Source organism: Sarcophilus harrisii, chromosome 4 (genome assembly GCF_902635505.1).
Source record: "Sarcophilus harrisii chromosome 4, mSarHar1.11, whole genome shotgun sequence".
Lineage (NCBI taxonomy): Eukaryota > Metazoa > Chordata > Mammalia > Dasyuromorphia > Dasyuridae > Sarcophilus > Sarcophilus harrisii.
Window position 1 is genome coordinate 356818067 of NC_045429.1, and position 25030 is coordinate 356843096.

At 37.4% G+C, this 25030-nt stretch overlaps 1 protein-coding gene across 4 annotated transcripts in view; it reads right to left on the reverse strand.

Moving 5' to 3' along the window:
• The window catches only part of KCNN3 (potassium calcium-activated channel subfamily N member 3), a 304701-nt gene that overhangs the window by 34984 nt on the left and 244687 nt on the right, over nucleotides 1–25030 (reverse strand). For all 4 annotated transcript variants that reach the window (XM_031966673.1, XM_031966674.1, XM_031966675.1 and 1 more), the window contains one exon: nucleotides 10742–10883. In XM_031966673.1, coding sequence (XP_031822533.1) covers nucleotides 10742–10883 — 142 coding nt within the window. The remainder of the gene's footprint in view (nucleotides 1–10741; nucleotides 10884–25030) is intronic.

Below are 25030 nucleotides of genomic sequence, written 5' to 3' on the forward strand. Positions count from 1 at the left end.
TAATTCTGATCTTTGGTTATCTTGTATGACCCTGGGCAAGAAACATTGGGCCTCAATTTCCTTATCTGTAAAATGAAAAGTTTGGAGTAAATGGCCTCTCAGGTCCTTTCTACTTCTAGATCAATGATCCTATGAATTATTATAAAGCCCAGCAATCCAATAAGTCCCAATCAATTAGAGAGTCTGTCTTTCTGCAACTCCTACCCATTGCTTTTCAGACAAAAAAGTCTAATCCCTCTTCCATGAGACAAATCTTCAAATGCTTGAATTTACCTGTTTTTATGTTTATATAAATAGATTTTAAAATATATTTTAATAGGTATATAAAATTTTAGATGTGATTATTAATATAATTAATTTTATAGGAATGTTAAAATATAATATATTATATAAATATAAACATTATGCTATATAACATAATGTACAGATATATTATTTTAGATAAACATAAATATATAAATATACCTATAAATATATAGACTGTATTTCTCCTTCCTCCTAAGGACAGGGATAACTGCATTTTTATATTTATATCATCTATCCTTACAACTCCTAGTGCCTGGCACGGAATGGACAGCTAATAAGTACTTGTTGAATTGAATTGGATTCAAGACAGTTAAAATGTTCCTAATAAGTCTTCTCTGCTCCAGGCTAACTCATTCCATTTCCTTCAAGTAGTCCCCTTTTGACATGGCTTCCAATCCCCTTTACCATCTTTTGGAATCATCCCAATTTGTCAATGTTCTTCCTAAAAACATGGCACCTCCAAATGATCACAATATTCAAAGTCTTCCAAAATAGTGGTGTCCTCCTTAATTACAGTAAGCATTCTATTGAAGTGCAGAGAGGGTGAGTGAAAGAGCCAACATTTCATAGTAAATAAGTGATAAAATTGATTTTCTTGACCCTTTAATTTCCTTTGAGTCAATAATTATTTAGGAAACTGGATAGAACAAGAAAATTGGTTTTATCTTCCTTGATTTTTAAACTTTATTTATTTTTGATATGGAATATCCTGTTTTGGTATTTCTGCCAGTATCAGTGAAATGGATAGGTTCACTTTTCTCAATATTCATTTTTGGTCACCCGATCAATACTCTGACACATCTTACAGGGTAGCTGATCTCATTCTTTGCTCTGTTAGTCAGAGAGGGACCATATCCAATCATTTAGAAACTGACTGATCCCTTCACTCTCTGACCCAATTCTACAAGTTTGTGGAAACTAACAATTTGATTCACTAGTTAGATGATGTTGTCAGTTGCTATATCCAAGTCCAAGAATGTGAGGTGGAGACATGCTCCTTCACTTGGGTAACTGACCAATAATATCGCTGATTCACCAAATCTGTTAGCCTTTTAAAATTCACTCATTTGTAAGAGGCTGGAAGGGTTATTTTTAAGAAGCTGCAGCATATCAGATAACAAACAGTTGGGAGGAAAACATTTAGCCATTTCTGTTCCCAGCTCTCTTAATTTTTCTCCTTTCCCACAGAATTATAAAGAAAAAAATCTATGTACATTTTTTGGCATCGTTGAAACTGGCAATATTTCTTCCCATCTCCTCACAAATGCTCCCTCTAAAACACTCTGGCATGTCTCTTAGGATTGGTCAGCAATCTACTTCCATTTCAATCTGTGTGAACTGTTTCTCTTCTCTCTGTTCCTATAGCTGGGACCATTGGTGCCCTTCTTTTCATTTGTGTGAATTTTGAATGAAATTGGGCAATGGGAGAATCCAGTTTATAGTTATTTCTATAAAGGTAGGCTTTCAAAAGCAGAACAATGAGAAGATCAGAGAAATCTGATCCAAAATAGATACCTGGGCAACTTTTCCCCTCAACCAGACCAGAAAGAACTACTCTCTTTTATATTGTTATAATAGAACTTTTGCCAGAAGCCCAGTAAATACAAATATATCACAGAATATTAGAAACATGAAATTGGAGAAGCTCTTTACAAGCTTTTCACTTATTCATTCCCCTGTTTACAGACAAATCTATACCTAAATTCAATTTAATTCAACAAGCATTTATTGTCTATTGCATTCATGGTGCTGTTAGGGATGCAAAGATAAGAAAAATAATAATCTTTGTCTTCAAGATGTTTCTAATTATCTCAGATAGTGGTGCAATAAAACTATAGTCAATGAGGTGGTACACTGGATAGAGTAGTGGGCTTGAAATGAAGAAGGTTCATCTTCCAGAGTTCAAATCTGGCCCCAAACATGTCCTAGCTGTGTGATCCTGGGAAGATCACAACTTTAATGGCCTCAGTTTTCTCATCTGTGAAATGAGCTAGAGAAGGAATTGGCAAATATCTCTAGTATCTTTGCCAAGAAAACCTCAAATGGGGTAATGAAAAATCAGACAGGATTGAATAACAAACAAACACAAAAAAGCAAAGCCTCTTGCGTGCTTGTAGGCAATCTCTTGAAAATTAATCAGGCTATTTCATTACCTACATATTAGGTTATGTTCCCCCATTTTCTTAATGGGGTGTTCTGCAAAGCTTACCATGATTCACAGTCCAGCCAGCTGAACTGCAGGGAGTCTCTGATTGGAAACGAGAGCATTTTTATTGAAGGACCATCTGTCTTATACAATTTGGAAAAATTTGGCATGAAAGCAGGTAGATGAACAAGCTGTCATTTCCCACTTTCTTCTAATTTAAATATAGGATCATAGATCTAGAGCTTGAAAAGTGTTCACAGGTCATTTAGTCTAATTCCATCATTTTACAGATGAGGAAACTGAGATCAATAAGGTTAAGTGACTTGCCCACAATCACACAGCTAGAACATGTTTGAGACATGAGTTGTTCAGGGTCATATAGCTAAAATAGACTTAATTCTTCCTGTCTTCAAGTCCAGCACCTATCTACTACCTCAGGTTCTGTTTTAAGATAACCCTCCTAATCCACTCCCTTCCAAATACATTCATGGTTCTTAAAGTAACTATGATCTCAACTTTGAATTCAAATTTCAGAGAAAACTGGATGCTTAATGTTTCTTTTTTCTTTCTCCTCCTTTTCCTTCTTCTCCTTCATCTTTGGCTGCATCTTAGTCTTTGTCTTCATCATCTTTATAAAAGCTGTCATATACATGGAGTCAGGAAGACAGCTAGGATTAGTTCCTTAGAAAAATTTCTTTTGACTAGAAGGGTAGCCTCCAGAAGACTAGATTGGGGGCCAGCAACCTCTGGGAAATGGTTCACCAAAGGTGAATGCTTATCCTGTACCAACTCTTGCTAGAAGGGTGTGTGTGCATGTGGGCGTCATGCATACCCACATATACACACAAACATGAATGTGTATACCAAATTTCTCTGACTCCAACAATCCACTGCCTGCTAGCTCCCTCAACATCCTCTAGCAGTATATTTTGAAATCCTGTCACTCTTCATCCTATGAATTCCTATCCATATTCTCCCTTAAACCCTCCTCAGAAAGGAACACACAATATAACAGGGGGCTCTTTTAGAGAAATTTAAATCTGTGGATTCCAATAGAACATGTTAATAATTTTACATAAGTTAGATCACTTTCCTTTTCTGGTCAAATGCTTCTCTGATAAAAGCTTTTATCTGGCTCATCCATTCAATCTTTTATTGGGCAATATGTTGCAGTCAACTCATGTTTCCCTTCACCTTTCCATTTCCTTTTATTGGCTTTCTGCTTTAATTCTTTGGATCCTGGAATATTCTATGACATATAGCCACACAACACCGCAAGATAAATTGTTGTTCAGTCATTTTTCAGTCATGTCCTCCTTTCTGTGACTCCATTTAGAGTATTCTTGGCAAAGATACTGGAATGATTGGCATTTCCTTCTCTAGCTCATTTTATAAATGTAACTGAGACAACAGGATTAAGTGACTTGCTCAGGGTCATATAGCTAGTAAATATTTGCAACCAGACTTGAACTTGGGAAGATGAGCCTTCCTGACTCCATGCCCAGTGCTCTATCCAATAAGCCACTTAGATGCCCCAGACAAATACTAATGTTCAAAGGATGGGCCTCATCAACTGGACAATGATTAAACAAGTTGGGAATATTACTGTGCTATATGCAAAGGCAAATATGAAAGATGCAGAGAAGCTTGACAAGACTTCCATAAACTGATGTAGAACAAATTAAGTGGAGCCAAGAAAACAATATACATGATGACTACAACAAAAATGGAAAATAAATGGAAAAAAATCAAACAAAACAATTGAAATTGAATTCTGTGAAATATAATGATCTATGGATGGGCCATTCAGAATGGGCAGGATAAAACAGGATAAATATCTCCCCAAAAGAGATATAAGAAGACACCTTTCCCCACTTTTTTGCAGAGATGGGAAGGGATAGAACATAAATATGGAATAATAATAACAACTAACACATGATTTATATAGGACATACTATATGTCATGTACTATGCTAAGTGCTTTACAATTATTATCTCATTTGATTTGAATACTATATTTATGATCAGGCTTTTTTAAAAATTAGATTGTTTAGTTCTGATTAACTTTATTTTCTTCTCTTCTTTCTTATGTGTTTGGCTTTCTTAGAAAGGGAGGAAAGGGTAATGTAATATAAAAACAAAAAATATCAGTAAAATTTATTTTAAAAAGTTGTTACTTTGTTACTCAGTATTGTTGTTGTTATTGTTACCAGAGTTGTAACTTTATCTGTGTAGGGAACTTGTGCCTCAGTTTCCTCATCTGTCAAAGGAGCTAGAGAAGAAAATGGCAAACCACTTTAGTATCTTTGTCAAAAAAAAAACCCAAATAGGTTCACAAGGAGTCAGACACGACTGAACAACAATCACAACAACAGCTGCAACTTATACTGCTTCAGAGAGTTGCCTGAAATATAGAGAGGATGACTTAGCTTCCTCTACACATACTCTAGTATGTGTGTGGCAGAAACATGACTTGGAATCAAATCTTGCTTATTATACATCAGGATCCACTGTCTCATATAAATGAATACTTAAGTAAATTAAAAAGTGTCTATAATCTAAACTAGAAATGAATGATTGTCAGAACATTTGGAGAAAAGTAGCATTGGATTGTAAAATGAATTTTTTAGATCCTCCTTTTTTCACTGAGGGATGCTTAATTTTTTTTTTCACGCTGATCCTTTCATTCCACATGCCCTTCTCCCCTATTTCCACCTGTTTTATCCTGCCCATTCTGAATGGCCCAGCCCCAAATGCTTTCTGCATGAGATTTCCCCTAGGCTTCTGCTAAAGATTCTCTTCCAGACTAAGCACCCAGGGATTACCCATCTCTCCCTCTTTTTTCTTCCCATTACATTTAGCCTTTATCTCTCCTATGGTAGAATTATCACATTCAAAATGACGTGTAGATTTATGACATTAGGGGTCGTTAATCCAAACCACTCCTCCCTTATCCCCACTTCACAGATGGAGAAACAGATCCATAGAAGAAAAGTTATTTGCCCAGTGTCACATAGAAAGTAAAGAGCAGAACTGGCATTTGAGCATAGGTTTTTGGACTGAAAGCAGTGGAATATGTTGGAGAGACCACTGGAATCAGAGAGATGAGATTCCAATCCTATTCTGAAGCTTACCATCTGTGTGATTTTAGGCAAGTCATCCCACCCTCATTCTGTCCCTCCTCAGTTTCCTCATCTTGTAAATGAAAGGACTGCCCAGATCAGGGCTTCTTAAGCTTTTTCCATTAGCAATCCCTTTTCACCTGAGAAATTTTTAGGCATCTAGGTATATAGGTATACAAATCGAGCATTTACTACTAACAAATCATAATTATAACCCTCACATTCAGATATGAGATCTCAAATTACAATTTAAAAAGCTGAGGCTTAGATGGCTTCTAAGGTCCCTTCCAGGTCTAGATTTAGGATTTTATGACTTCAGATCCAATTTGTTTTTCACCATATGATGGTTACCTTTGGTGTCTAGTTATTGGCATTCTTATTTTAGCATCCCTGACACACTCTCAACTCCTCCAGGGAAGGGTCCATGTCTTATTCATCATTGTATCTTTCCCCTTAGTGCCTTGCACTCTGTAGGCAGTCAATGAATGATGAATGAATGTTAAGAGGGTGGAGGTACCATAGTTTTAAGGGATGGAACAGGACATCAACATAAAATAGCTGATCTTCACCCAAGAGAGCTTACTGTGCGTAAACAGGAGAATTTAGAGACAGGCTGATAGAATGGAGATAGCACTGAAGGAGAAGAAGGCAGAAAAGAGTGAACAGCTGCTTCTGTGACTACCATGGGGTCAGAATGTGGAGCAAATCTATGAGTCAGTCTTTTTACCCTTGGATGTGCCAAATACTGAGTCACAGTTGACACCAGCCCTATCCCCTAGGTCTTACTTGGAGTTATTCTGATTCTCATTCCCTCAGTGAGAAGAAATGGTTAGTGGATCTTGTGAGTTTTTTTTCCCTAGGAAGACAGGTGGGGCATGACAGACAGAATATGATTCCATGGAACAGCAATGGGGAAAAGATTGGCCTGAGATGGGGTGAAAATATCTAATTGATTTATGGGGCTTGGAAATGAGCCAGAGGTTCTGGACTCATCCACTCCTGTTCTCCTGCTTCTGGTTTCCAAGAAACATTTCCCAGCTGGAAAGCCTTTAGAAGTTGGGAGGGGGGGGGCAAAAAAAAACCCATCCTGAGGGAATAAAGATGATGTGTCCTTAACTAAAGAAGCAGGAAAGAAAACAGCCCATAAATGAAAGTGACAAATATAACAGAGGGGCCAGGAGAGCTTACAGCTGGATCCCTTGGTTTCAGCAGATTCCTCTTAACAACTAGAATAACATCAATTGGTTTGAGACTAAGTGATCCTTGGTAACTGTGTGGGTGTTTCAGGAGAGAAGTTTATCTTCTGAAATGGAAACCCACCAAATGTCGTGCTGAATTCTCTCTTTCCTATCCCCTACCACCTTCCCTCCCCACCCTGAAAAAGGGGACTCTGCCCTGTCATTCCCTTTATTACTCCCTTTCTCCTGAGGCTCACCTTAAGCCTAAATAAATATGCTGATCTCATGAAGCTGTTATTCAACCTTAGTGTCTTTAACACGCTTTGACAAAGCAGTTTCTGCCAGCTGCCCCCCATAACTCATTAATGCTCCATATAGTCTGACCCAGGGAGCCCGACTCACTGTAATGAAGATACAATGGAACAGGTCAGATTGTATGTCATGCCGTCAGAATCCAGGAGAATATTCTATACAACATTTCAGAGTTTCAGCATCCTCTCTGTTTAGATCTTTAATATAATAGCTACAAATTTGGAAAGCACTTTGCAAAAATTATTTATCTTCACGACAATCCTGTGGTGATGGAGGAATTAGGTGAGTATTATCATTCCCATCTTATAGAGTAGGAAACTGAGGCAGATAGCAGTTAAATGACTTGCCCAGGTTCTAAGGTCAGATTTGTGCTCAGAGGTCTTTCTGATTCCAGTCCAGCACTCTGTGTCACCTAACTGCCTCTCTATATGATACATATTGATCTGGTGTATTTATTATACATTTAATAAGTATAAACATATTGCAATTGATTATATATCTATAATATAAAATGGATTTATTGTATAATTATATGATATATATTACATAATAATTAGTATATATTGCACTTTAATACTACATATAGCTGCCTCAATGCATCAGAATGTCTGTGATGAAGTTTCCCTCATTGAAAAAAAATAACAACACTGTACTTTGACCTATCTGCTTTGGGGGTGTAGGGGGAGAGGGTGAAGTCTTCCAGATCCACCAGTTCTATGCCAGTCACGTCAAGTTGCTCAGACAATTATACCCCCTGCTTAATAGCTGATAATTGCACTGCCACTGAGCTAGCAGAAAGAAAACAATGATTAAGACTATTTACAGCATGCATACACAAATCCTTCCTCTTCGATTGTGAGTAGGCTTGGCCGTGGCCTTCATGGTGTCCATGGTAACCAAACTGTAAGGCCTACCATTAGTAAGTACACTCGAAATAATAATCAGGAGATATACATAGTATTAGCAGGTTTGGGGAGGAGTGGGGCAGTGTGGAGAGGGAGGGACTCAAAACCCTTGAAAGGGATGACTCCGCATGAGCAGGCAAGTTTCTAGTTACAGAAACACCACCAGGCTTTCTCAATGGTGGCAGACTATAGAGTGAGGCAGCTAATTTACATTTGGATGAAAGTGCTGACAATGAAGATACAGAATGAGACTTTTGGATGTGACCAATGCAGTGATTTGTCTTGCTTGAATGTGGACACTTGTTACTAGGTTTGGGGCTTGTTTGGTTTTCCCCCAGTGGTGGGAAGGCAGTGAGAAGAAGAGAAAATAAATACTTGTTAATTGAAAAATACAAAATAAAAGTTTAAAGAGAGAAATACTGATAATGACTAAAATAAAGCACTTTTGGATAGAATTTGCCCAAAGAAATAGACATGGGACACTCTGAATTTTTAATATTGAAGGGGGAACATGGATCTTTTGTTTTCCAAATATACTTTTTTACTTTTTTTGCCACCATTCTCCAGGGGGAAGTAGAATCACCTTTCAAAGAAGGTTTAGCCAATAAATGAGGTAATGGACTGGGCCAGTTAACTGATTTACTTGAGGTCACAAGACAGGGAAGGGGCAGAGCCAGGGTCATCAGGAAGGAGTCATTCATGCCCATGCCACTCACCTTTTCCAGATAGGAAGCATGGAGATGATAGATAGTCAAGAAACCCGTGAAATGGTCAGTATAGGGGTTGTTTCCTGGATGTGTTGAATTTCAGTGCTGGGAGAGAGAATGGCTGGTGTTTAAAAATAACAGAAAGGTTGACAGCTTGGTGCATCAATCAGATGACTGCCAAATCACCGGGCCTGTCACCATCTGAGTGGGTTGACAGTGACCAAATAATGTTTTGATGGCAGAAATTTTAATCTTCCAAGGGATGTCTTGATGAAACCCTGGGAAGTCTTCACCATTCCATACACCCTTTGTAGCCTTTGATTAAGGATAATTTCCCTTACTTGGTGAAGGTTGGATCTATGCCACGCTGTACTCTTAGAGATGTTGCTCCTAACACTCACCCTTGACCATGATTTATCTCTGACTTGGTACAAAGCCATTTGTTTTTAACTTTTGTGTTGAAACTTGCTTGCTAATATGGATCATCCAAACTTTTACTCAGAGTTTGGTATCTAGCCTTGAAGAAAGCAGAATCATATCCTACTCACTTGCCTCACAGCAGTCACCAGTCTGGTACCCAACAACATGAATGATTTTGACTATATATATATGTTTTCATTAATGCTCCCTGTCTTCCTACCTATTACATCCAACCTAGATGTTCCTTCTCCAAGTGGTCCTCCCCTGAATTCAGGTAAAGTCTGATTGGGTTCAGATCAACTGAGATAAAGCCTAGAAAAAGCTAAATGGCAAAATAGGAAGGTGAGGGATACTATAGATAACAGTGGAGTTGGTGAGGAATCAACCTAAGTCTCAGAGACAGAATTTGCATCCCATTTACTAAGATGATATATAAATACTCAGACAATAGAAAGGAAAAGCGTTGGTTCAACTCTTTATGTCTAAGAAAGATTGCTCTTAAACCATTGAAGAATAATCGTTGGCTTCCTTAGCCTTAGAGTTTTGCAAGGAAATAGGTTCTGTCCTCTTAAATCACCCCTTTGTCCATTGCCAGAGAAAGGAGATAGCAAGGGAGCGATGCCATGTGTTCACTAATATTGGAGTCATTAGTTCTTGCAAATGGGGTTTGCTGAGCTACTTGGAATGCTCTTCTTTCCCTTTTCTGTCTCAGAACATCCCTAGCTTTATTTAAAACCACTTTCTGCATGAAGTTTTTTTCTGATCTTTCCAGTTCTAACTGCTATCCCTCTACTGAAATTTAATTGTATTGATACTGTATATATTTGACATATAATATACATGTCATTTCTTCCCAGTAGAATATAACCTCCTTGAGGGAGGGACTTTTCATTTTTGATGTTACAGCCTCAGTGACTGTCACAGTGCCTAACACAGCAGGTGCCCAATAAAAACTTGTTGAATAGAACTGAATGAACTAAAAACACAAGAAAGATAGAATAATAGAAAAAGCTGACTTTTACAAATCACTTTATGTCCCTTCTGACTTAAATCCTCACAACAACCCTGTGAGGTAGGTCATACAAACATTAGTGTGCCCATTTTGTAAATGAGGGCACCAAAGCTCAAAGAGTTAGTTAAATTAGTAGCCCGGTGTCCATTGGATAGAAAAATGGCAGAACTAGGACTCAAAACCAAGTTTTTCAGATAATAGCTCCAGTCAGTGCTTTCTCCATTGTCTGTAACCAATCAGCTGTAACCGATATAAAAAGGCCAAGAGAATTTTAGGCTAGACCTTGTAAGGCTTTACGAGCCAAGCCTTTTAATGGGCTGGGAAACTTCTTTCATGAAGGACAGAGAGTTCGAAACTTGGTGGAAAAAAAAGGAAGAAACCTAAACTTTAAAATGATCTGTAGAAAACCCTGGCTTTTCATGGCCAATTGTATCTTTCTTTACATGGTATCTGGCATGTGGTTGGTGCTTAATAAATGTCTACTGATTCACATATGCAGCCAAAGAAGAGCTCCATCAGCTTTTAACATGAAGAATCGTGTGAAAAACATTGTGAACTGAACAAGCAGTATGAGTTCACAGTTTAGATGGGAGGGGAGAAATTATATAGATAGATAGATAGATAGATACTCACCATGATGCCAGTGAGAAGACAGACACCTTTTCCACAGTATGTGTGAGGAACCATGTCCCCATACCCAATGGAAAGGAATGTGATGGAGATAAGCCACATTGCACCCAGAAAGTTACTAGTTACATCCTGTTGGTCGTGGTACCTGCCAAGAGGAACACACACAGTATGGTGAATAGTCACTCAAGGGACCAAGGGTGGTAATCAAACATGGAATGGGGAAGGACAAAAAAATCAGAGATTCTGCTGCTGAGGTCAATGGCCTAATAGCACCAGGATGTCAGGGCTGTTTCCAGATACCTTCTATCTAGTGGATACAAATTCTCACTGTTTGTATTGAAGTCTGCAGACTTGAAATATGCTGTTAGGTTTATGCTCCATTATAATTCTCCTCTTGGAACTGATATGTTCTGATGAAATCTTAAAGAAAAATGTAATTTCCCTTAATAAACAGACAGACTCAATGTTGATGGGTACGATTCATCTGAAACTATAATTTCCTAAGTTGCTCAACTGGAGAATAGGGAAAAAACTGTCCAAAAATATGAAAAAAAACCCACAAAACCCTACTCCCCCACCTTTCAATTTCCTGTGAGGAAATTTTACATATTCCCAAGAAATAAATTTTATGCTTGGCTGGAGGGGAGACTGCTTTGATTCAGTGTTTGGTACAGACTACCTCAAGTCAGGAATAGTTGTGATGACAAGTATACCCAGCCCAACTTTGTGCTGATCAATCTTGTTTATTAATAATGCCATTAGTATGTTATAAACAAAACTTACTCTAATGCCACAAAACCCAATTGACTCTCTGATTACTTTCCTAAAGTGAGAACTGGTGTTGACTTTCCTACCTGCCATCTTTATTTTTGTTGTATTGCTTGCTACACATGTGTAAACAACATTCTAAGGGAACCAATTGATCCCTGCTAACATTGTTTCCCTTAATATCATTTTTTCATGGAACCATTAATGACCTTCATGAAGGTCATTTGTATAATGCAAATATAATTTCCTAGCAGTAATACAGACCTGCCATTACTAATTTGAGGAAGCTACAAATTAAAAGTGCTCTTTTCTGGAAATCACTTTCTACTTACTGAGTATATATTTCACATTTATTTATGTTTATATTGCTTTTCCCTAATGGAATGTACCTTGAGAGAAGGATTGACTTATTTTTGTCTTTGTTTTCTCCTATTATCTGACACATAGTAAGGGATTAACTAATGCTTGTTAAATTGAACTCTTTACTGTTTTCTACATTTTCTTTCTTCCCCACCCCAAATCATTATCCAATTTGTAAATTCAATCCAACCAATCTTTTATTAAACATCATTTGAGGATAGGATATGGATGGAGCTAGACCTGTAATTTCATTGCTTGAAAGAACACCCAAGTAAGAAAACACTATCTATTAATGTGGATACTTTCTTTGCAACTTGTCTTATAGGGTCACCTAGAACAAAGCTTCTTAAACTATGGGCCTCAACTCTGTATGGGGTCACGTAACTGGATGTGGGAGTCTCAAAAAATTTGCCAGCAGCAAAAGGCATATTTCACCAATATTTAACGTATGTGTAAAAATAAACAATTACGTCAATCTCATTAGTATGAAAATTTGCTTGTCTCTTATAAATAGTAAAATTTATATCTATACCAAAGAATTGTTTTAAAATAAATTTCTTCATGATTTATTATCAGATTTTTCTTTAAATGTTTGATTTGTATTTTATATTTTATATATCTATAACCTGGTATTTCTCGTAAAAAGGGGTCATGAGTAGAAAAAGTTTAAGAAACCCTGACTTAGAGGACCTAAATGTAAAGCCCAAGTTCACTTATATGAGGTGGGACTTGAACCCATGTTTTTCTGGCTCCAAGACCAGCTCTCTATCTGCTACACCCTTCCTCTCTACTTAGGCTACAAAGAGTTTGGAAACTAGTTGGAAAGAAAAATCCACATATAAGAAACAATCATTCAATTTACCAAGAATTTGTTGAATACCTGCTACCCAATGCTTCCTGGTATTCTGATGGACACACAAAAAAGTATCTGGTTCACTACACTTAAGAAACTTTCTTTTTGTGAGAATACAGCTTATGCACATGAAAGAAGAAAAGAAGAGAGGGAAATTTTAAATGTTTAAAAATTTTAAATCCAATTCTAAAACTTTATATTTTAAAATGAAAAGTATTACTGAAGATCAAGAAGAAGAGAGCACTTCATGTGCTAGTGATATTGAAGAAACCTCTATGGAGAATATGAGATTCGAAATGGCACTTGAAAGATTTGACCACATGGAAAAATAGGTCAGAAGAAAGGAATTCTGATGGAAAATGAACACTTTGTGTGAGGGGAAGGACAGAGAGGAGAGATCTGCTTTGGATGATGTACATTATTATTTCCTATATAAAAGAGAAAATGGTGACTAGAGAAGAGAACACCAGAATGAAGAGTCTGATTTTGAATTAGACAATAGGGAATCACTGCTAGTTTCTAAGTAGGAGTAATGTATTATAACAGAGAACTGAAAAAAAAGAAAGAGAACTAATATCTCCCAGGTCCCAGCGACCTGCCCTGAATGCCAGCTAGGTGATTCTGGGTAAACCATGTGACCTTGGCTTCCTCATATACTAAAATGATGGTGGTGGTGATGGTAAGTAGCACTGCTTCCCTCACAGTTTCTAACTACAGACATTATTAGAAAAGCAGGGCTTGGAAAGATTGATCTATCAAGGGTTGGAATAGACTGAAAGAAGCGAAGGCCAGAGATAGGTTGATTTCTCAGGAGGTATTTGCCATAATCCAGATGTGGAGCTACATGAGCATGAACAGAGGAGTAGTGGCAGTGGAAAGGTCAAAGGGGAGAGAACCAGAGGGATTTTACCAAGCAAATTTCAATAAACCTTGGTGACAAATTAGATAGAGGAGAGAGGACACAGTCTGATGATAAGGAAAAACAAAATAATGCATAAACAAATTCAAATGAATAGAGTGCACAGTAAGTACTATATGGATAGAGAATAAAAGAGATGTCTGAGTAAAGCAAGGTCAAGATTTTCAGGAGGATGTCAGTTTTGAGTAATTTTGGAAGAGGTTGATGTCCTCTGTGTGTGTGTGTGTGTGTGTGGTTACCTATCTTTTTTATCATTCCTATCTCTTGAATTCTATTTTCATTCATGGTTTAATTCCTTATCTCCTATGGTCCCTTCATGATAGTGGTAAAGGGATGGCTTTGGAGTCAGGAAAGTATGAGTTCTTGTCTTGTCTCTAACGATACTGACTGTCATCTTGGACAAATAATCACTTACCCTTTCAATGTTCTAAATAACGAAGACTATAAAGTGGCAGGGAAGCACCAATCTACCTTGGTAGAGAGGGCAGCTAAGTAGCACAGTGGATAGAGCATCAATTTGGGATTAGGAAGACTCACCTTTGAGTTCAAATCTGGCCTCAGACATTTACTAAGTGTGTGACCTTGGACAAGTCACTTAACTCTGTTTGCCTCAGTTTCCTCATCTGCAAAATGATCTGGAGAAAGAAATGGCAAATCACTCTAGGATCTTTGCCAAGAAAACCCCAAAACGGGGTCATGAGGAATCAGACATGAATGAAAAACAACAAAACAATAGTAGAAAAAACTTTCTCAGTTGGGAGTTCCCTATAAAAATAAAATCACACTTTTAGTTCCTATCTGTGCCGTACAATTATCTGGTGACATTTCATATTCTTCTAGTAGAATGTAAGCTCCTTGAGGGCAAGAACTACTTTTCACTTTTGTCTTTGTAGCCCTGGTACCTAGGACATTGCCATGTATGTTTTGGATTGGATCTGTGATTTCACTAGTATTAAGTCACTCCCATCCAAAAACTTTCCTCTTCTGATGTAGATGAGCACCTTTTCTGACCTTCTGTAATTTATAGCCTTAAAGCATCGCCTGGGACACTGAGAGTTTAAGTGATTCATCCAAAATTTCACCTATCTAGAATGTGTCACAGGTAAGATTTGAACCAGGTCTTCCTGACTGACTTTCTTTCCACTATCCTATGAACATAGTAGGTGCTTAATAAATGCTCATTGGCCTGGATCGATTAGCGAAAATTAGGTATCCCAAGGGTGGGATTACTAAATAGAATGGTAGGAGAGGAAGGATTCACTTCCAAGAAACCCTCCTTTTGCTTTCTCCTTAGAGATGTGGGTTGTAAAAGAGAAATTTCTGTGTCTGGGAGAGGGAGAGGAAACCCAAGTTTTTGATTCAATTTCCACTAAACTTAAGGAACTGGGAATATTGAATAAATAAAATTATTACAGAAAACAGACACTCATGCATAGAATTCTATCCCCCTCTGCCTCTCACCTATTCTGACTACAATTCTTCAAGAAGACTGGATTGTTTTGAGAACCTTATCTAGTCTTGCTCCCAGTGTTCTTCATGCTTTGAATAAAATATTTGATTCTTCTATGCTTCTGTATATGAACCTAACCAGCCCTGGCGGGATGGAACTGGTGATAATGTTCTCAATTCTCACTCTATTTTCATTGGATTTGGAGATTTTATTGGAGTAGCTAGGCAGGATCAGAAAGAAAGAGACTTCTCTGATTACACAAATTACCCAGTGTCCATAAAGCAGAACTTCTTATACCTTTTCCACTAAGAACTCTTTTTTTTTGCCCAAGAAATTTTTCCATGCCCCTATATATAGAGGTATATAAAACAGGTAAATAATCAAACATTTAATGATAATAAATCATAATTTTTCAATCTTCACATTCAGTTACAAGACCCCATATGGAGTAGAAACCATAGCTAGACCATAAAGGATGAAAAAAAAAGGTGTTTTAAAGAGAGCTTGTTTACTTCCCTATATCCTTGTAACCAGCCTTATCTTCCCCATTGTGAAGTTTGAAGGAGGCCATTGTTATTGGAGTGCAAAGTATATTGAGGAGAAAAAGATGGAAGAGGCATCTAGATGGCACAATGGAAAGAATGCTAGGCTTGGAGTCAGGAAAACCGGTGTTTAGATACTTAATGTGTGGGGCAAGTCATTTAATTCCGATAGCCTCTCAAAAAAATCTCCAAAACAACAATAACAAAAAAAACATCACTGAGTGCTTGAGGATGTTGGCGAGGGGATTGTTGGTTGGGCTAGCTTACTTAAAAAAGTTCCTTCCCATTCTGTGTTTCTGTAATTCCCTTTGCTTCATCCTGAGTTCTCTCCTATTATAGCTAAAATTCCCAATAGACTTATGGAAGGTAATGAGAAATAAATTCAGAAAATAAAAGATCAAGTTTTTGTAGATTTTCTCTAAATTCAACTCCTGGTACCATCCTTTCCTTCCATGGAAGAGAAAATTTGGAACATATTATTTGCCAATTGGGACTAGTCTTATTTTTAGAGTGGCTATAATATCAAAAGGACAGAATGCTGAATACTTGTTGGTCTCTAACAGGTCTACCAAACTCTAAGATTCCATTACCTTTTCTTATATACTAAAGAAGTAAAGTGATAACTAGGATAGCTCAATTGGGACTTTGCCCAGGAGGATATCAAAATTTAGAGATCCCTGGAATTACCCTGGACTCCTTCAGCAGCAAAGAAATGACTAAGCTTAGCACCTAGGGACGAAAAAGAATTAGTTAAACAAGATGTTAGGTTTCTTCTCCTCCACTTTCCTCACCCCTTGAAGCCTCATTCCAGTGGAGCACTTCCATGGGTGCAACACTGCCCAAAGGGGCTTCCATGGTCCAAGGGGCTCTGGTTTTCTCCCACAGGCCTCTCTGTTTAATTGAATTTATCTTTTAAAAGCTTTTTCCGTATGTTTTTTTTAGGCAGCTTGTTCCAAAGGGCAGCATTTTGTTGTCCCCCAAATGGTTAGTTATGACTCTAATATATGTGAGTCAGGTCTGTTTTATTCATTTTGGGGAGCAAGTAAAATTGACCAGTTATTCCTTTTCTACAGGCAAACTCTGTCAAAGTGGCTGCCAAATCCCCCAGCTTGATTTGGAATCAGTCTGTCCCCTTACAAAGAGTCTAGCATCTTGACAGTAGCTGTGACCTGATACAGCAACAGGTTGACAGGAAATGAGTTGAAATTGACTGACTGCCGCCCCCCACTTCCCGCCCCTCATCCTTTCTCAAAGGCTTTTTAGAACTAGTTTCTTTGACAAACTTTTCTCACACCGATTTCACTGATTTAGGGTCTCTGACCTATCTTATTTTAGGATGGCTGGCCCAAAATTATTTTGCTTTGTTAGAAAATTGTAAGAACAGAAGATTACTTTTCAGCAATGATCAGAGACAAATTCCACTCCAGCCACATTGGCTGACTCCCCAAATGGTCTAGATATTTCCCCAATCCTGTGTCTTTGATCTGGCCCTTTTAGCTCCTAGAATGTTGTTCACTTTCTCTCCACCCATTTACATCCTACTCATCCTTCAAAGGCCCAGATCAAATCCTTGAGGCCTTTCCCAGACACTTGGGATAGATCAAGAACAGGAAGTATGCTGGAAAAAAAAGCCACAGTCACAAGGGGTCCTCTCCAAGGAGTTACTGTTTACATTACACTGGTTCTGTAAGCCCCTCAAATTGAGGGGCCCTGAGGCCCTTATTCCTTTTATACTGTTATACTCATCTCTGCTAGATACGTCTCCCTACACCCATCTCTTCAATCTCTGGTCCAGTGGAACATGTGAGAATCAAGCATCTGCTATAAGCAAGGCATTGTAGTCAAGGCCTCTGCCTGCTAGGAGCTTACAATCTAGTCAGAAAAACAAACTAACACGCATGAAATAACTATTCGATTTACCAGAAATGTATCAAGCACCTGGAATACGCCCCAAACATCTAGGCACTGTGCCAGACATACAAAGATAAAATGAAAAAGTTCTGGCCCTCAGAATGCTTACATTCTGCTGTGTTTAAAGGGAATAACCACCTCAAAACAATTCCAGGGCTTCCTATCTATACCACCAGTTAATATAATGATCTTTTGTCAATCCTTATGCTTCTGGACATCATTAAAGCATTTGACATTGACAACCAACATCCATTCTTAAAGTTTTCTCCTGATTCTCCTTCTATCTCTCTGGACCACTCCATCTGTCTCTGGGAGCTCTTCACTGATGTCACATCTCCCAGACACTGAGGCTTTTTTCTGGGAGCTCTTATCTCTCCATAGTTATCCTTTTTTTGTGCTCATATCATCTCCCATGGATTCAATTATTATTTCAATATATATTATATCATATATATATATATATATATATATATATATATATATAAATCACCCCTCTGTAGTTATATCTATCTTTCCTTCCTTATTCTTTTTACCTACAATCCCATATCATCAGTTACCTTCTGAAGACATTTTGAACTAGATTTTTCATAGGTGATGAGGTCCAGTTGGCAGAGAAGGACTGGAGCATTGATGGAATTGTTCCCTGGGGCAGGGAGGAAGAGATACTGATAGAGATCATTTTAGCCTTTTGGTCCCATCCTCTGTGGAGATCCCCCTCTGTGGGTGGCCCCACCTTGCTATGTCCAGCCAAGAAATCCAAGTTATGTCAAACTCTTGAGGTTAAATTTCCCTTATAATTCGGTCAATGGTTCATGTTTGCTGAATCTCCCTTGGGGTTACAGCCCACAATGGCATTCTGCCTCATGGTGTCTTTTCCCTTCCCTCCCCTCCATGCCACCTGTTGTTTCTCCTCTTACCCTCCCCCCCAAACTCTGGCTCATGGTATCTTTCTCTGTATAGCTAACTCTTTTAGGGTGCTAAAATCCTCTATGGATCTAACCTGCCAGCTAACAGTATGCGCCCAACCTCATTAGGCATTTCCTTTCTCCTGGTTAAGTGTAAGTTCTATTAGGGAACTTGTCTTTTCCATCATTCAAATTCCATTCCATCATTGTTAAAATCCCTTTCATTGCTAACTATATACTCTCCCAACTCTATTTCGTATTTACCATTCCTGCTGTCTATTACAATTCTTTATTTTGTCTATAACCTGCTCGCCTAAATCAGCCTACTTTTTGCCAAAGAGAATGGCTATTGTGAATTCTTCACATGACATTTGGTACTGCCTAAAACCATATCATTAGGCATCTCAAAAACAGAACTGATCATCTCCCCTGGCTCCCCCAGCCAAAAACACCTTCCTTTTTGTGAACTCATTACTCTTGAGAGTCACCCAAAATATCATCCATGATCCCTCCCTTACACATCAAATCTGTTGCAAAATTGTTATTTCTACTTCACATCTATTATTTTTGTTTCCTTTATGATAACTCACATCCTAGTTCAGAGCTATCTATCATCTTTCATTTTGACTATTGAAAATGTTCTAATTGATCTTCCTTGTTCATCTCTCCTCACATCAACCTTTCTTCCATTTAATGCACACATTCTACTCAATAAACTCTAGTGGCTCCTTATTATCCCCAGAACAAAATATAAGGTCCTCTGTTTGGCATTTAAAGTACTTTCTACTTTTCTATTCTTCTTAGATATCATTTTTTTCTCAATCATGTCTGACTTCATGATCCTATTTGGAGTTTTCTTGACAAAAGTACTGGAATGGTTTGCTATCTCCTTTTCAAACTCGTTTTACAGATGAGGAAACTAAGGCAAATAGGGTTAAGTAATTTGTCCAGGGTCACAGAGCTAGTAAGCCAGATTTACCTTGGGAAGATGAGTCTTCCTAATTCCAGACCTGGCATTCTATCCACTGTGCCATCTAGCTGCCCCTTCTTAGACATTACTCTCCTCCACATACTCTATGTGGAAAATCAATTCTATGATTGAATTACACTGGTGAACTTGCTGTTCCTCAAAACAGGAAATGTCATTTCCTATCTCTGGACCTTTCTATACCTGGAATGCTCTCCTTTCTCTTAGCTTCTCAGGCTTCCTTCAAAACTCAGCTCAAATCCTACCTTCTATAGGAGGCCTTGCCTCATCTCTTCCAGCTGCTAATGCCTCTCCTTTCTGATTATTTTTCATCTATTCTTTATATATCTTGTATGTCCCTAATTATTTGCATGTTGTCTCTCCCATTAATGGTCTATTTTTGTGTCATCCTTTGAATTTCCAAAACTTAGCATAATGTCTTGCATGTGGTAAACCCTTAATAAATGCTTGTTGACTCATTGGTCTCCATGATGTTCCATATATAAGAAATCCTATTTCTTAGTTCTGAGCATTTTCTCTGGCAAATCTTCCCCACCCCTCACCTCCCATAACTGGAATTCCTTCTTCTATCTCCTCCCAACTAAATTCCAACTAAAATCCCATCTTGTACAGGAAGTGCCTTCCTCTATTATTTCTTTTTCATCCTATATATAGCTTGTCTGTTATGTGTTTGGGTCATTTCAGTTATGTCTCACTTTTCCTGACCCCATTTGGGATTTTCTTGGCAGAGATATTGAAGCAATTTGCCATTTCCTTCTCCAACTCATTTTACAAATGAGGAAACTGAGGCAAACAGGGTTAAGTGACTTGCCCAAGATCACATGACTAGTAAATATCTGAAGCTGGATTTGAATTCAGGAAGATGAGCCTTCCTAACCATGTCTGTACATTTGTATTTGTAATTTTTTTGCTGGTTGTCTTTCATTTGTGAGCTCTTCGAGAGCAGGGAAAATCTTTTTTTAGGGGAATTTTTTGATAATCTTTTGTAAGCCCAGTACTTATTGACTGGCTGTCCATACCACTCATTTGGGCCATCCTGCAGAGATTGCTAATTGCTATCTTGTCTCCTCCGTCCTCCTTCTCCCTACCCCCTTACAATTCTAATTAGATTGTAAGGTTCTTGAAGATAAGGACGAAGGACCATGGTTATTGTACTACTCCCAGCTCTGAATGTGATGCTTAATCTTCCACTTCTTTGCCTTAATTCAAGTTCATCCACAACATCTGTAGTGTACTCCCTCTCCATTACTGACTCTTAGAAGCCTTGACTTCCACTCTTGTGTAAATTTTCCCTGATTTATCTAGTTCAAAGGATCATACATTAGAGTTGGAAGACATGTTAGACACTACTGAGTACAATCTCATCATTTGACAGAGGAAGAAACTAAGTCTCAGAGAGGTTAAGTTAGTTGACCAGGGTCACATGACTGAGTTAGGATTTGAAACTAGATCTTTATAAGTTCAACTCTCTAGCCATAATGCCATGCTGCCACTAAAAAATAAAAAAAAAAGGAAATAAAGTAGTAGACACAAGATCATAAATCTAGAATTTGAAAGTTCCTCAAAGGCCTAGTATAATCCTAATTTTATAATAATATATTTTAATGATATAATAAACTTTACAGATGAGGAAACTAAGGCCTAATGTGGATTTATATCTTGTATGTCCCCCCAATAATATATATGTAAATATACAGGTATATACACATGTATATATATTTGCATATGTACATACATATGTATTTATATGTATAATATATATGTATATATAAGAATGAGTATTTTTATAACATATACAAGGATTATATTTCTTGAAAATGATTTTAATCTATGCATCCATTCCTAACATTTAAGAGTACTGTATACCTATTACAGACTTAAGAAATGCTGTTTAGTTGAATTGCATTGCATAGTAGAAATAACAAGTACTATTATAACAAAATTAGTCATAATAATGCATATTTATGAAATACTATAAAGTTTCTAAATTCTTTTCTCACCATACCCCTATAAGATTGGTAGTACAAGAATGTGCCTATTTTATATAATAGGCAAATGAGACTCAGAGAATTAAAGTAACTTGCCTGTGGATACATTTTTAGTTAGTATTGGATCTCACATTTAAGGTTTACATAAATTTCTGACTACCTTGGTAGTGCAAGCAATATTAAAGAGAGAACAGAAACATGGAAAATTTAGGTTAATAGCCCATGATCACACAGTTAATAGATAGCAAAGCTGGGGTTTGAACCTAGACCCTCAGACACTAAGGTTTGAACCTTTCTTATCTGGTTTCTGATTTCATCACTCAATTGAAATTGTTCTTTCTAGGGTAAATTATGATCTAACTGCCAAATCCAACCAGCTAAGTGATGCAGTGGATAGAGTTCTGGGACCTGGAGTTAGGAAGAATCATCTTCCTGAATTTAAATCTGACTTCAGATACATATTAGCTATGTGACCCTGGACAAGTCACTTAACCATATTTGCCTCAGTTTCCTCATCTGTAAAATGATCTGGAGGAGAAAATGACAAACTCCTCCACTATTTCTGCCAAGAAAACCCCAAATAGGGTCGTATAGAATCAGACATGACTGAACAACAACAAACAACAATCACCAAATCCAGTGAACTTGTGTTAATCATCAATCTGACTGTAATTAATAAGCACTTAAAAATGCTGTTGCTATTCTTTAGCATTTCACACCATTAGCCTCTCTCCTACTGGATATAATTTTCCTTTTTAGATTTTTGTAACATTGCTCTGTCCTAACTGTTTAGCTGCTTCTCTCAATATCCTTTGCTGGATCAGCACCCATTTCTGGTCCCCTAACTCTAGCAGTCCTCCAAAGTTCAATCCTGGACCCTACGCCTTCTCTAGAATATACCCACTCTCTTAGAGATCTTGTCATCTTCCATAGGTTCATTGTTCCTTTCTCTGCAGCAGCTTTTTGTTGCCTTTAGGATAAAATAGAAATTCTATGTTTCTCATTTAAAATCCTCCATAGACTGATTCCAGACTAACTTTTTAGACTTACCATTCCTTCCTCTTCTCCCCATAGTCTGCTCCCTAACCAAATAGTCCCCATACACAATATTCCATATATCCCCAAGAATTTGGGGGTTATCCCTTAGTGCCCGGGAAGAATCCCCCTTATTCTCATCTTTTGGAATTCTTAGCTTCCTTCAAAGTAATCCCAAGAGCTATCTCTGCACAAATTTTTTCTTGTTCCCTCCAGATGTTAGTGTTACAAAAGTATCTAATAGAATGTAAACTTTTTGAGAGTAGAGGCTGTTTATCATACAGAATTTTGTATTCTCAATGTCTGGGCTGCTAAGTGGTACTATAGTGCACAGACTGCAATGCCTAGAGTCAGGAAGACTCTTCATCTTCCTGAATTCAAATCTGGCCTCATATTTTCCTAGTTGTGTGACTCTGGACAAGTTACTTGCCCCTGTTTGCTTTAGTTTCTTCCTATGTAAAACGATCTGGAGAAAAAAATGGCAAACAATTCCAGCTTTTTTACCAAGAAAATCCCAAATGGGGTAATAAAGAATCAGGTATTACTGAAAATGAATAAATAACAATTATCAATACTCAACATAGTGCCTGGCACACAGTGGATACTTAGTAAAATATTTGATTGATTTATTAATGCTTGGCCCCAATTACTTTATTTATATGTACTGGCACATTCTGAGGAAGCATTCTTATTGGCCCTAGCAAGGAATGTACACACCTCTATTCTTTAAAAAATTCTTTTTAATTTTGTTAAATATGTCCCAATCACATGTACAATTAAAAAAATTGTCAAATTTTTCCAATCACATGTACAATTTTTAATACTCGTTTTAAGTTCCAAATTCTCTCCTTCCTTCATGCCCTTCCTTTCTCTTTGAGAAGGCAGATGATTTGACATTGATTATACATGTGAAGTCATGTAAAACATTTTCATATTAACCATGTTGTGAAAGAAAACACAAGTAAAATAAAACAAAGTGGAAAAAGCACGCTATTATCTGCATTGTTGGTTCATCAATTCTCTCTGGAGGTGGGTAATATCTTTTATCATGAGTCCTTCAGAAATGTTTTGGATCATTGTCTTGATCAGATTAGCCAAGCTTTTCCCAGTTGATCATCCTTACAAAATTGTTGTTAATGTGAACACTGTTCTCCTGGTTCTGCTCACTTCATTTTGCATGAATTCACATACGTCTTCACAGGTTTTTCTGAAATCATCTCGCTAGTCATTTACTACAATAGCATTTCATCACAATCATACATTACAACTTGTTCAGTCATTCTCTAATTGATGGACATCCCTTCAATTTCCAATTTGTTGCTGCCACAAAATGAGCTGCTATAAATATTTTTGTAGATATAAGTCCTTTTCATTTTTTAAAGACATCTACTTGGGATACAGACCTAGTAGTGATATTGCTAGATCAAATGGTATGCAGTTTTATAGTCCTTTGGGTGAAGTTCTAAATTGTTCTCCAGAATGGTTAGACTAGTTTACAATTCCTCCATCAATGCATTGGTGACCCAGTTTTTCCACATTGCCTCCAGCATTTATCATTTTTCTTTTGTGTCATTTTAGCCAATGAGTGTGAGGTGGAATCTCAATTGTTTTAATTTTTATTTCTCTAATCAGTAGTAACATAGAGCATTTTTTTCCTGTAACTATTGATAGCTTTGATTTCTTTTTCTGAAAACTGCCTGTTCATATTTGACTATGTATCAACTAGGGAATGACTCTTATTTTTATAAATTTGGCTCAGTTCCCTATATATTTTAGAAATGAGGCATTTGTCAGAGAAACTTCCCGTAAAATTTTCCTGTTTCCTGTTTTTCTCCTAGTTTGGGCTATAGTAGTTTTATCAATTCATTACTTGTTCTTCTACAACCAGTCCCCTTTCCAGGGGAAGGGCTAATGGAAAAGCTAGGGTATAGCAGAACACTGAACACATATTCTATGCATATCTATGATATGTTTCCCTTGATCATCATACTGTTTAGCTCAACCTTGGAAATTCTACACCTTCCAACTCTAGCAATCAACCCTATTTCCCCTCATATTAGAGGATGAGGGTGAAGATGAATCTCCACCCAAAACTTTCCTTTATAGAGAGCTGGACTTGAATTTTGTAGCTCACTCAAAGTAAGCTTTGGTCCACTGCATGGTCTTAACTCTATGGAACAAGATGTTCTATGTCAAGTACCCTAATGTCTTTATTTTTCTTATTTGTACCCACAGCACTTGGCACATAGTAGATACTTTAAAAATGTCTACTGAATTGAACCGAATTGAATGAATCAACCCTTCTACAAGAGACTTTTCTGGATAGCTCACTACTGCTAGTGTTTTCCTTATGGGATTACTTTCCACCTATAATACACAATGTACATGTAGACGTATGTAAACAGATGGGTAGCATCTTTCATCATGAGTCCTTCAGAATTGTTTTGGATCATTGTCTTGATCAGATTTATACATACAATTCATCTATATAATATATGTTGATTGTACAAATTTTTTTGCATGTTGCCTTCACCATTGGGACATAAATACTTTGAGGGCAAGGATTCAGTTTT